We start from the raw sequence: 12,591 nt of genomic DNA, 5'->3' as shown, positions 1-12,591 counted from the left end.
GTGGGATTGGATCAGGTGCAGGCCTCTTCATCGAGCTGCAGGCCCTTTGGAATTTCAGCACATGCTGGCGGGAAGCAGGATTGGAACTTCCAGCTGGAGAGAGAGAGAGCTGAAGCTGGAAGGAAAGCTGGATTGGAAGAAGGGGGAGTTCACTGTAGACAGGCTAAATTTGGTGCGCTTGTAAGATAGCAGAGTGGCCGTGTGCAGTCAACATTTGGATCTATGGAACTGGAGCATGAATCTGAACTGGAAATAAGGAATGAAGAGTAAGAGTACCTGCTCAAGGCTGGGCACAGTGGCTCACACCTGTAATTCCAGCACTTTGGGAGGCTGAGGCAGATAGATCACCTGAGGTCAGGAGTTCGAGAGCAGCCTGACCAACATGGTGAAACCCTGTCTCTACTAAAAATACAAAAAATTCGCTGGATGTGGTGGTGGGCACCTGTAATCCCAGCTATTCAGGAGGCTGAGGCAGGAGAATCACTTGAACCTGAGAGGCAGAGGTTTCAGTAAGCTGAGATCGTGCCACTGCACTCCAGTCTGGACAATGAGAGCGAAACTCTGTCTCAAAAAAAAGAGAGTAGCTGCTCAAATGCAGAGAAAGTATTTAGAATGAAAGTGGAGAAGCTGGGCATGGTGGGACACACCTATAGTCCCATCTACTCAGGAGGCTGAGGCAGGAGAATCACTTGAGATCAAGAGTTTCTGTCCAGCCTGGGCAGCAGAGCAAGTCCCCATCTCTAAAAAGGAAAAGAAAAGAAGATAGACAGAAGATAGATCTGTAAGGACTATCAGCATGTAAGGGACAAGCCCCCAGTGAAGTGGCTAGAGTGGGAGGAGGAAAAGCAGGAAAGGATAATAAAAGAATACAGGTTCAAGATAGGAAAGACTGTGGTCACAGTGCTAAATGCTGCAAGAAGTTGTCCATTCCATAAACACCTGCTGGATGCCGACCCTGTCCCACTCTCCTAAGTGCTGGGGTAAAGAGGACAGGTTGAACACAGTGCTTGTCTTTATCAGCTTATGTTGTAATGAGGAAAGCATTTTTTTAGGTTATGGAAAATAGCAAAACAACAAAGCAGGATAAAGAGAGAGGGATGGGAGGGGCTCACTATCTCAGATAGAATGATCAGGAAGAGCCTCTCTAGAGGATCACATTTGAACAGTGACCTGACTATAAAGCGAGGACAATAAGGAGGGCTGGCATGACAGGCAGTGGGATGAGTGCCAAGACTGAGACAGGAACACATTTCATGCGTGTTCAAGGAACAAACAGCAGGGTCCCATGTGGCGAGAGGAATAAAGGAAAGAATGGAAGAGATGAGGCCGCACAGGCAGTGCCACGGCTCACAGAGCCCTTTGGCTTGCAGGCCATGGGAAGAAGTTCAGGTTTTATTCCAGTTTGATGGGGGTACTCATGGCAGATCTTGAGCAGGGGAGTACAGTGTTCTTAATTTAAGAGGTGATGGCGACTGCTTTGGGGAGAGTAGACTGCAGTTGGGAGGAAGGTTGGGGCAGAGAAGAGGATCAAGAAGCAGCTAGGGTGATGTAGGTGAGCTGTAACCCATGGCGGCTCAGAATCTGAAGCAGGCAGCCTACCAGTGAAGGTAGGCACAGAGGCATTGCACACAGATTGGAACAGGGTAACTCACATGTAAGTATTAGTCCCCAGGAGCTCAGCCAGTGGCAATTACCTGGACAAGAATAAGGCTAGCTTGGGGAGTGGAGACTTGGGGTGAAGGGCTCTGGTTTATAGGTCAAGACTCTGAGAACCTTGGCAAGAGGAGTCTCAGGTGAGTGATGGGGTTGGGTGAGGTGGGTTAAGGAGAGATGGGAGGTGAGGAGCTGGCAACAGGGCTTGATGCTGTGAGCAAATGAGAGGATGCCTCTGGGGAGCTGTGGGGAGCAGGATGGGAACAGGAAACACATTTGTATTGGGAAAAATCTCTGGCAGAGAGGGAGAAAGTCTTCAAGAAGAGGTGATTTGGGGAACAGTATTCTGCAAAAGTGGGATGGGATCCACCGTGCTGATAGAAGAGTTGGTGTTAAAAAAGGACCTTTCTCACTGACCCAGGAGGGCAAGTGGTATTAGTGAGTGTCAGTAAGTACAGCTTACCAGTAAAGGTGACAGGAGGTTGAGGGCTCGCCAATACTGTTTAAGTGCTCTCTAACGAGTCCCATAGGAGGGAGGGTCATTCCTATCATACCCAATCGTGCAGAGTTAGGGGGAAAGGGAGCAGAATCTCTCATAAGAACATATCACGTTCAACAGCCATTTGATTTTGAAAACACAGTTGAGTTTGGAGAACATTGCCAGATCTGAGCCGCCAATCTGATAACCTTCAGACAATTAATGAACTCTCTTAAAATGAACTATTTTCCTTTGGTCTTGATACAAAAACATCAAGTAGCATAGAGACATACTCTTCTGCAGAGTACCCTCTGGGGTAGCAATGCCTCCCAGCTTACCTCTGTCACCTTCACTCAGCTGGTCCCTCACCCAGTTCTTTATAGGACAGAAATTGGATAAATAGAAATACTTCCTGAGGTTGTCTCACAAACTGCTTGGCAGGTTGAGAGGAACCCCAGGGAAACAGAGGACGACAGCTGTCTCTGCCTAAAAGCCAACTGAACTGACTGAATGCAGATACTGTAGGACAAGAAATGAGTTTTCTTTTTTTTTTTTTTTTTTTGAGATGGAGTCTGGCTCTGTCGCCCAGGCTGGAGTGCGGTGGCCGGATCTCAGCTCACTGCAAGCTCCGCCTCCCAGGTTTACGCCATTCTCCTGCCTCCACCTCCCAAGTAGCTGGGACTACAGGCGCCCGCCTCGTCGCCAGGCTAGTTTTTTGTATTCTTTAGTAGAGACGGGGTTTCACCGTATTAGCCAGGATGGTCTCGATCTCCTGACCTTGTGATCCGCCCGTCTCGGCCTTCCAAAGTGCTGGGATTACAGGCTTGAGCCACCGCGCCCGGCCAAGAAATGAGTTTTCATGAAATGATTGTGGAGATGTGGAAAATAGGGGCTGTGGGCAGTACTCTCCTTTCATACACATGCCTTCCTTATCAAGCACTGAATATGGGAACTATTTCTCAGCCACAGAGACCACTTGTCATGCTGTCTGCATGGCAGTCATTGGGAAGCGCTCTTGACCCGCAGTTCCTCAGCTGGTGTCTCAAGAGCCCGTTAGTTATTGTGAAAAGGAGAAGGCAGCAGTGTTGTCAGTATCATTTGGGTGTTATATTTTCAAGCATGGCACACCTGTAAAGTTCCTATCTACCTGCCAGCCAGGTGTGACACTGCACACGGACGGCACTGGAGTGTTGCTTGAACAACTTAATCTGCACTGGGCCTGAGTTTGTGCTGCCTTTCATGAGTGTGAAGGGGCTGATGGTGCCTCTCTTCATGCCCACAGGGATGTCCAGTCATCCCTGTGACCGAAATTGGGCTGGAAATGTCTATGGGCAGAGTAGGCTGCAGAGGTATCTGACTATGACTGTGATTTGGCCTCTTGCTTTGTCTGAGCAAAGTCTCTGCAGAACATGAGAATAAAAGGCACTTACTTTCTGGTCAAAACCAGAAGAAATCTTTCATTCTTAAATGTTTGTATCACCACACTTAAACTGAACTGAAATCAAAGAGCAGTGCTCTATTTTGCAGGTGTACATCGAACGACCTTTAACTAGTGCTAACATTGATCTTTGTCCTACTAATTGGAAAAGATTGTCCTTGGAGCCATGCTTCTTGCCTCCAAGGTTTGGAGAAATCGTGGTCTGTGCAGTGTGAATGACAGCCAGAATCCCAAGGACATTGCAGTTGAGAACATGTGAGTTTGTAAGATTTTGGCGACATGTGTAACCAATTTCCCTACCTCATTTGCTCTCCAAGTTAACATTGTAGAAAATATCTTTATAGGTTTCATTGTGCAGACAAAGGAAATAGGCATAAGGCCACAGACTTCTCTCTATCCAGCTTTAGTATAACAGTTTATATTTTCTGGCATTCCTGGGTAGGTCTTGATGTATTATTGTTGTAATAACCTCCTGGATAAACTGAAAAGTATTTTTCTGATTGTTTTTTGGCAAAACTCATACAAGTGTACTATCAGAATGACACAGTACAGTAAATACCTTTACAGTTTTTTAGAAGCTATCTGCCAGTTTCAGTCCCTTTTTAAGGGGAAAACACCTGGCCTTTGAAATAATTGGCCACTGTTAAGGTCTTAAGGGCTCTGGACTATGGAGAAGTTATAGCTTCAACCTAAGACACCCATTGTGAAGTTGCTTTTGCTGGTCCTTTCCTCCCCCTTTTTTCTGAAGATCTGTTTTTATAGGAACCTTGAGATATGAAGTTAAATAGCCACAGATTCCTGTGCCCTGGCCCCTCCCCATTGGGAGTATTGCATGTTTGGAAATCAGCCTGAGTCAGAAGCTCCCATGTTTGCCTCCCACAGTGTGAGAAGCATTTCTGGGGCATCTCCCCATGCCCACCACACTCACAAGGCTCCATGGGTACTCAGACATCCGCAGCAGCACACTGGGGTCTGGAGTTGTCCATGAGAGTGCGGGGAGCCTTGCAGAGTCATGGGGTTCCTCCCAGATGCACCAACATGACACTGAAACACAGCTTCACCAGGGCTCCCTTCCAATCCCGCCTCATGACTGCTGTGAAGGGACGGGCCCTGGAGCTGGCAGGCAGGGTAAGCAGGGAGGCGTTTCCAGCAGAGCCTTCCTGGGTGCCCGCTGGACAGTGAGGACAGCTGTGCAGGCTGCATCTGTGCAAGACAAGGGAGCAGCTCTTGTTCACATTAAGCAGCAGCAGCAGATCAAGATCATTCCAGGCAGTGGCACAAGTTAGTTTCGTGACCTTTGTCCATGACTCCAGATAATACTATCATTCTGAATCACCTCAGTGTATGTCTGCAATTGCAGATATAGTGTCTATTGTAGATATACCTCAGTGTATATCTACGTTTAAAAATGACCCCTTTGTGGCTGAGCTCGGTAGCTCATGCCTGTTATCCCAGCACTTCAGGAGGCTGAGGTGAGTGGACTGCTTGAGCTCAGGAGTTGAAGACCTGCTGGGTAACACGGTGAACCCTGTCCGTACAAATTAAAAAAAAAAAAAAATTAGCCGGGCATGGTGACAGGCAGCTGTAGTGATCCCAGCTACCTGGGAGTCTGAGGTGGGAGAATTGCCTGAGCCTGGGAAGTTGAGGCTGTAGTGAACTGTGATCACATCACAGCACTCCAGCCCTGGGTGATGGAGCCAGACTCTGTCTCAAAAACAAAACCAAAAATCTATTGTTGACACCACTTTGCTAATAGTGTAAACCAAGTGATCGTGGTGGTATTTCTGGTAGCCATTGTAGCAAAGAGTGTGACAGCAAATGAACTTGAAACTAATAGAAGTACTTTGGACACTGCAAACACTAAAGTGGCCTTGATCATAGTCATCAATTTGCAAACTGGTCCCTCAAAGGAAGCAAGATTTGTGACTGCCTGAGTTCTCCTCGCCTGCTGCCTAGCCAGAGCTGATTTATGAAGACAGGGGAATTGCAATAGAGAAAAAGTTTAGTTCATGCAGAGGCAGCTGTACGGGAGATCAGAGTTTTACTATTACTCAAATTAGTCTCTCCAAAAACTCTGGGATGGTTTTTTAAAGAATAATTTGGTGGATAGGGAGTCAGAAAGTGGGGAGTGCTGGTTGGTCACATCAGAGATGGAATCAGAGAGAGGTGAACCTGTCCTCCTGCACTAAGTCGGCTCCTGGGTGGGGGCCACAAAACCAGATGAGCCAAGTTTATTGATTGGAGTGGTGCCACCTGATCCCAATACAGGGCCTGCAAAATATCTCAAGCTCTGGATCTTAGGTTTAACAATAGTGATGCTATTCCCAGGAGCAATATGGGGAGGTTCAGACTCTTGCAGCCTTCAGCCACATGACTCCTAAACCATAATTTCTAATCTTATGGCTATTTGTTAGTCTTGGAAAGGCAGTCTAGTCCCTCGGCAGGAAGCAGGTTTGTTTTGGGAAGGGGCTGTTACCGTCTTTGTTTCAAAGTTAAACCCTAAACTAAGTTCATCCCAAAGTTAGTTTGGCCTTTGCCTAGGAATGAACAAGGACAGCTTGGAGGTTAGAAGCAAGATGAAGTCAGATCAGCTCTCTTTCACTGTCATGATTTTCTCAGTTACAATTTTTGCAAAGGCAGTTTCAAATTTGTAATCATGAACACTTAGTTCTACCATTATGACAGCTGAATTGTTCTCAAAACCTGCAGTTAAGCTGGCTGGGGCTCTGAGTTCTAGTCACAGGATCAGAGAGCATGCAGGGATATGTGCAGGTTCCACAGAAGTGAGCTCCAGGAGCAGTGGGGGCAGAGCCCAGTTCCAAGAAGACCAGTTCCAAACAGTGCTGTTGGTGTGTGAATGGAGAAACACCAGGAGCTATGCTCCGAACAGGCTGCTTGTTTATGATCTTGGGAAGTTGAAAAGCGTTACGTCAAGGTGTTTAATAGACATTTGTGTCAGCCCCCTGCTGTTCACTGTTTGCAATGGTCCCATTTTGAGTGTAAATGTAATAGTTAAAAAATTGGTGTCCATCAGACTTTTCTTAAAACTTTCCAACATCTATGTGTCTCCCTAGAATATATTTCCTTTCTAAAGAGTAAGTTAAACTAAGTAGCTGCTATTTGGAAAATTTGCTGTGTCTGTAAAGGGTATGCTATTCAATCATCTAGCCATTTTAAAAAACCACAAAGCCCAGAAGATGCATATTCTATACACAGAATGCTTTTCTTCAGGATTAAATTTCTATTAATATGTTAATTCTGTGAAGTACTGTATTTCTACACAGTTACAATGTATGAGTGAAGAAAATAAAAAGGGATCGTGAAGTGCCTTTAATTCCTGTAATAAGTTTAGTCCTGATTAGCTATCTATTCATGTATTATTTGAATTATACATATAACTCAAATTATATATATATACTTCAAATATATATATTTAAATTTCTATAGACTTATGGACATGTGAACAGAAAATTAATTTTGGAAGTAGGTTCAACTGGGTTTTAAGTTCAGCAAATGAGATCACCACATCTTGGCTCATGATCTAACTGTCCCCCTTACAGGAGAACATCAAGTATTTGTTGACTTAGCCAGTGGGTAAAATACTAAAATTTTCAAACCAAGAAACCAAATGTATTGTTCAGATACTGATCATTTTTAAGCAATTAACTCATTACAGGGATTACTCTGAAAACAGCCAGATTTACTCTAACTGTGTACCTATTAATTTAGCCTTGGTGAGGGCGGCTGGATGACCATGTGGCAGAGGATGGCTCCCAGCCCTTTCCTGTTCCACTGCATTCCACTCCCCCACATCCCGTTCTGGCCAGGGGTGACAGATGCTGAGCACTTCAGGGTTGCATTCCCAACTCAGGAGCAACACTGCGTGTGTAAGGTCAGGGCCCTACTAGAAATCACATCATAAAATGGGTTTAGTCTAGCCAAAATGTCTCTCCTTGATTTTTCTGCCTTTGAAATTAAAGAATATCCTTGCCCTGTCATAGTGGCAGTTTCAACTCTTCATAATACTAAGGTGAGCAGAAACTTGAGTTATGCCCCCTTGACATAGCCTTGTGTGCTGGAGCAGAGGGAAGGGGATTCTTTTTGCCACAGAATGTAGCTTGCTCAGGTATTTATTTGGGATGAATCCTTCTTGTAGCCTTAGAGTTTTCCTCCTCTGAGATAATAGGGTAGCTCTCCATGGGTCCATTTGTTGCTGTGGTGATGCACCCAGTCCTCCTGTTGGTGCTTCTCTACTTCAGTAAGCCCCTTCCTATTGTCGTCCTGGTAAAAATGCCTGGAGGTCCTTCAGAGCTAATAAATGGCACCCATCATGCCTGTCATGTGATTGCTATTGGGGGGCAAGTGAGTGAGCACGGAGTCTGAGTTGTGCAACTGCCCAACTAAGGGAACTCTGAAGAATGAACCCTGAGTCCGCAGCGGGAGTGCAGAAGAGGCTTCCACCTTTCCCTCATCCCAAACTTGGGGTGCTGGGATGCAGAAGAGACCCCAAGCAGCTGTGTCTTGTTTGGACATCAGTGTAGGAACCCGACCGGGCAGCCTTTATTTGTTTCAAAACAGAATTTAGAGCATCCTAGTAGCTCAGAATATTTTTAAAGATAACCCACTTGACTAGAATTGTCCTATGTTGGTTTTATTGTGTTTCTCCTCCCCCAGGAGCAAGATGGAGAAGTGTTTCTTGGAGCTACTTGAGTTTAATATTCATGTATCTGCCAGTGTCTATGCAAAATATTACTTCGACCTGCGTGCCTTGGCAAATGACCATGACCTGTACTTTCTATTTAGTTTTCTTCACAAAGATAAAGCACAGAGACTGGAGGTAAGGATGTGAAGTCACTTATTGGAGTTTTCCATTGGCCACAAAAGCCAACATCTGTTACAAAATCATATTAAGTAGTGATTAGGAAAATGAAAGCCTTAAAATTAACAGACAAAAGAGCTTATTTCTTTGGCATCATATTGCTTATCTGTTATGGTTTATAGAAGGATCCATATTCTTTATTAATTAATTAATTTTTTTGTTTTTTGAGATGGCGTTTCACTCTTGTTGCCCAGGCTGGAGTGCAATGGCGTGATCTTGGCCCACCACAACCTCCGCCTCCCAGGTTAAAGCAATTCTTCTGCCTCAGCCTCCCAAGTAGCTGGGATTACAGGCATGCACCACCACACCCAGCTAATACTGTATTTTTAGTAGAGATGGGGTTCCACCATGTTGGTCAGGCCGGTCTCGAACTCCTGACCTCAGGTGATCCGCCTACCTTGGACTCCCAAAGTGCTGGAATTACAGGCATGAGCCACTGCGCCCGGCCAATGATCCATATTCTTAAAAAATTATTGATATTCTTTCTGCTATGACCATAATTCAGAATATTTTTAATTAAATTTAATCTGATTTTAATGGGTGTTTTTAACCTCTATCCATTCACACAACAATATGTGAACAAATGCAATTGTATGCCTAATTATATCTACATATACAATGCACTTACCACTCTTGACTGTCTTTTACTTACACAGTTTGGAAATTTATGTCATTGTCTACTGTATATATCACGATGCAGTCCCATGAGTTTATTAGACAAAGCAGTAGTGGCTGAGAGACTTGTACTTAGACTGCATAAGGTGCCAGTGTTTCAAGTACTGGCTGTAGGAAGGATATGGGTTTTTAATGAAAATGGTTAACTTACATGGGGCAACGTAAGATTTATGGCTTATGACCCTCAGTGAGTATACAGGAAAATTACAACTGAAATCGACACATATAAAATTGGCACTTTCTCTGGTATCTTGGTGGTACTTTAGAATAATACATTTTTCCACCATAGTGTGCATATAAGTAGCACCTTATGGTGCTTCAGTCGTTAGACTTCTTGGATGTTCCAAAATAGCCCAGCACACACCTGTCTCATGAAAATTTGTTTTGAGTATATAGTAACTAATAAAGATGGCATAGAATTTGAATCGCTGAGTAAATTGATTTTTTGGCACAAGTGCATGTTTATTATGTTGAAGGAACAAGTGCACAGGTAACAGATGATATTGTTAGGATCGTGTCACAATACTCTTGAAATCTTTGGGAGGCCTATTTTATTTTTTATGTGACTATATCATCAAGTGATGAACCCAATTTTAAAATAACTTAATAAAGTAAGTTCCTCTTGGCTCTGGCAATCTATTCATAGCCCTTAAAGGAGATCACCTTAGTGAATGGGCAGAGAGTAGCATCCTCAGAACCTGGCAGTGTAAACCTTAGCCAAAGCAGTTGCAGGGGAACCATCTAAAGGAATCTGTATGTGTGGCTTCTTATCAGTGATGCCTTTTATAAAAATGCTGGAGCCTGGCCGGCCACGGTGGCTCACTCCTGTAATTCCAGCACTTTGAGAGGCGGAGGCGGGTGAGTCACGAGGTCAGGAGATCGAGACCATCCTGGCTAACACAGTGAAACCCCATCTCTACTAAAAATACAAAAAATTAGCCGGGCGCAGTGGCGGGTACCTGTAGTCCCAGCTACTCAGGAGGCTGAGGCAGGAAAATGGTGTGAACCTGGGAGGCGGAGCTTGCAGTGAGCCAAGATTGCGCCACTGCACTCCAGCCTGGGCGACAGAGCAAGACACCATGTCAAAAAAAAAAAGGCCGGGCGCGGTGGCTCAAGCCTGTACTCTCAGCACTTTGGGAGGCCAAGACGGGCGGATTCACGAGGTCAGGAGATCGAGACCATCCTGGCAGACAAGGTGAAACCCCGTCTCTACCAAAAAATACAAAAAAACTAGCCAGGCGAGGTGGCGGGCGCCTGTAGTCCCAGCTACTCGGGAGGCTGAGGCAGGAGAATGGCGTGTGAACCCTGGAGGCGGAGCTTGCAGTGAGCCGAGATCGCGCCACTGCACTCCAGCCTGGGCGACAGAGTGAGACTCCGTCTCAAAAAAAAAAAAAAAAAAGTTGGGGCCCTTTTAAAAATTGTACCTGTTTTCTCTTTGATTTACTTTCCTAGGCTATGTCACGGCCGTGTGAGTACAAAGACTTGCATTGAGATGCAGCTGCAATGAAAAGGGCTATCAGCATGAACTTCATTGGTATTCAGTGCTCTAATGCCATCTTATCTTAAAGAGAGAAATTAGCCTTAAAAGACCCTGAACTTCTCAACTGTAAAGACTAGAAAATATCACTTCTGCTGAAAGAAACAACAAAATTAGGATTTTCTTTTTTTTCTTTGTTTTGTTATTTGTTTTGTTATTTGTTTTTGTTGTTGTTGTTTAGGATTTTCATCCAGAGGAAGCATCTTCAAGTTTGCCACATTGTGGAACTTGGTGATGGTGGTATGAACAGTGGGTGCCAGGTGCTTCCTGCCTTTCCTCTTTCACTGGGTCCAGATGGCATTCCTAGGGCACCACCTTATTGAACAACTCTTGGGGAGAAGGAGTGTCACATGGACACAGCACATCCCAGCTCAGAGTCCACAGTCACCCACAGTCTTAAGCAGGTGCCAGTGGTGTCCACAGTCACCCACAGTCCCTAGCAGGTGACAATGGTCTGAACTGAGCTGGAGCTCAAAAACCTTTAGAATTGGCTCCAGATTTGTGAAAGCACCTGGGTTTGGTTCCCTGTCCACTGAGGCACTGAATGTGCAATGGCCCAAAAGTCAACAATGGTGGGAAGAGAGAGTGGCATTGGGGCAAGGCTGTCATTACTCCAAGCACCACAGTGGCTCAGGCCTGCTCATCTAGCCTTTGGAGGGAATCTGTGCATGTGAAATGAGGTCCCCATGTCATGGTTATAAAGGAAGAGATGAAATCAGCTCATCTTTCCCTAGGCCGATAATGGTCACGCCACCTAGGGAAGCAGTAAAAGACCTGGCCTTGGGATTGTTAGGGGAGTTACAGAAGTGAAAACTGAATTAACCCAGTTCCAGGAAAACAACAAAGGAGGAACATCTGGGTTCAAAACATTATCAGAAGATCATCTTCCCAGCTAATCTTGCCCTAGTGCATTGTATAGTCTCAGAACTTGTTAACAAAACAAAAGCCTCTCAATAATTCTAACACAGGGACACATCACGACTCACATTTTCCAGCGCACCACAGTGGTTCAAGAGATTGCTGGTGCTGCCTGCATCTGTCAGTCTGTTCACAGATGGAGAGGAGCAGCGGTTCTCATGGGAGTGGCTTTTGCATCCTGAGGAAGTTTGCCCGCACAGTTCTGGTTGTAATAACTGGTGGCACCCACTGAAATGCAGTCAACAATGGGACTCCTATGGTGCACAGGACTGCACCCCTTCTCAATCAAGAAAGAATTTTCTGGCTTCCAAAATAGAAGGCACTGAGGATCAACTGCCTCAGAACCTACATGGGAAACACTTTCTGAGACTTTGTTTTTCCTTACAAGACCAGATCCCCACCAATGTGAGACGTTACATCAAGTTTTTGTGCAAGGGTGGATATGGGGGGCAGAATCCTAAGATGCCCCATGATCCCTGCTGTCTTTTGTTACACCCTGAACCTCATCTTTCCTTGGGTATGGCCAGACCTGTGCCTTGTCCTAGACATTTGAATATGGCAAAGTGAGGGAGTAGCTTTCTGGGAGTTACTTTTCCTTTCCTTTTATCAGAAACAATAGGAATCCCTATTTTCTTTCTTGCTTTTACTTTCACAGTGCAGTAGTTTGGAATATCCCACGGTCGATTTGTGATTTCCTCCTCCAACCATAATCTGTGGCCCTTTATATGTAACTGAATTTACATGTATTGATATTTTGTGTCTGAAGATAAAATATTGACTAAAGATGTTAAAACATTTCATGCAAAAACCTTCAGTGGTTGTAGAGTCTACTCTTTGGTAAATACACAAATTTAACTATTTTGTATATTAAAAATTGTATTCGTTGTGATAATGATATTTTCTTTTTTATCTTCACTTGTTAGATATAGTTACTTAAATTTTCCCAAAATTAACGATATTGTATCTTGTATTTGATTTAAAATACTACCAGGATATTTGGATTGATACTTGAA

General features: G+C 44.7%; 2 protein-coding genes across 2 annotated transcripts in view; both read left to right on the top strand.

Annotated features, from left to right (window-relative positions):
* The window catches only part of LOC117088575 (cyclin-Y-like protein 1), a 26,327-nt gene extending 23,177 nt beyond the window's left edge, over positions 1-3,150 (top strand). The window contains exon 6 of the mRNA XM_033219839.1: positions 3,021-3,150. Within this exon, the coding sequence (XP_033075730.1) occupies positions 3,021-3,150 (130 nt within the window). The remainder of the gene's footprint in view (positions 1-3,020) is intronic.
* LOC117087719 (putative cyclin-Y-like protein 3) overlaps positions 1-12,591 on the top strand; it is a 13,368-nt gene extending 777 nt beyond the window's left edge. The window contains exons 2-4 of the mRNA XM_033218274.1: positions 3,659-3,824; positions 8,244-8,406; positions 10,576-12,591. Of these exons, the coding sequence (XP_033074165.1) occupies positions 3,736-3,824; positions 8,244-8,406; positions 10,576-10,614 (291 nt within the window). The 5' untranslated portion in view covers positions 3,659-3,735 and the 3' untranslated portion in view covers positions 10,615-12,591. The remainder of the gene's footprint in view (positions 1-3,658; positions 3,825-8,243; positions 8,407-10,575) is intronic.

The sequence above is a fragment of the Trachypithecus francoisi genome, unplaced genomic scaffold (genome assembly GCF_009764315.1).
Source record: "Trachypithecus francoisi isolate TF-2019V2 unplaced genomic scaffold, Tfra_2.0 Lachesis_group10, whole genome shotgun sequence".
Taxonomy (NCBI): Eukaryota; Metazoa; Chordata; class Mammalia; order Primates; family Cercopithecidae; genus Trachypithecus; species Trachypithecus francoisi.
Note: the sequence above shows the minus strand (reverse complement) of the source record. Positions and strands in the feature narration are given on the sequence as shown.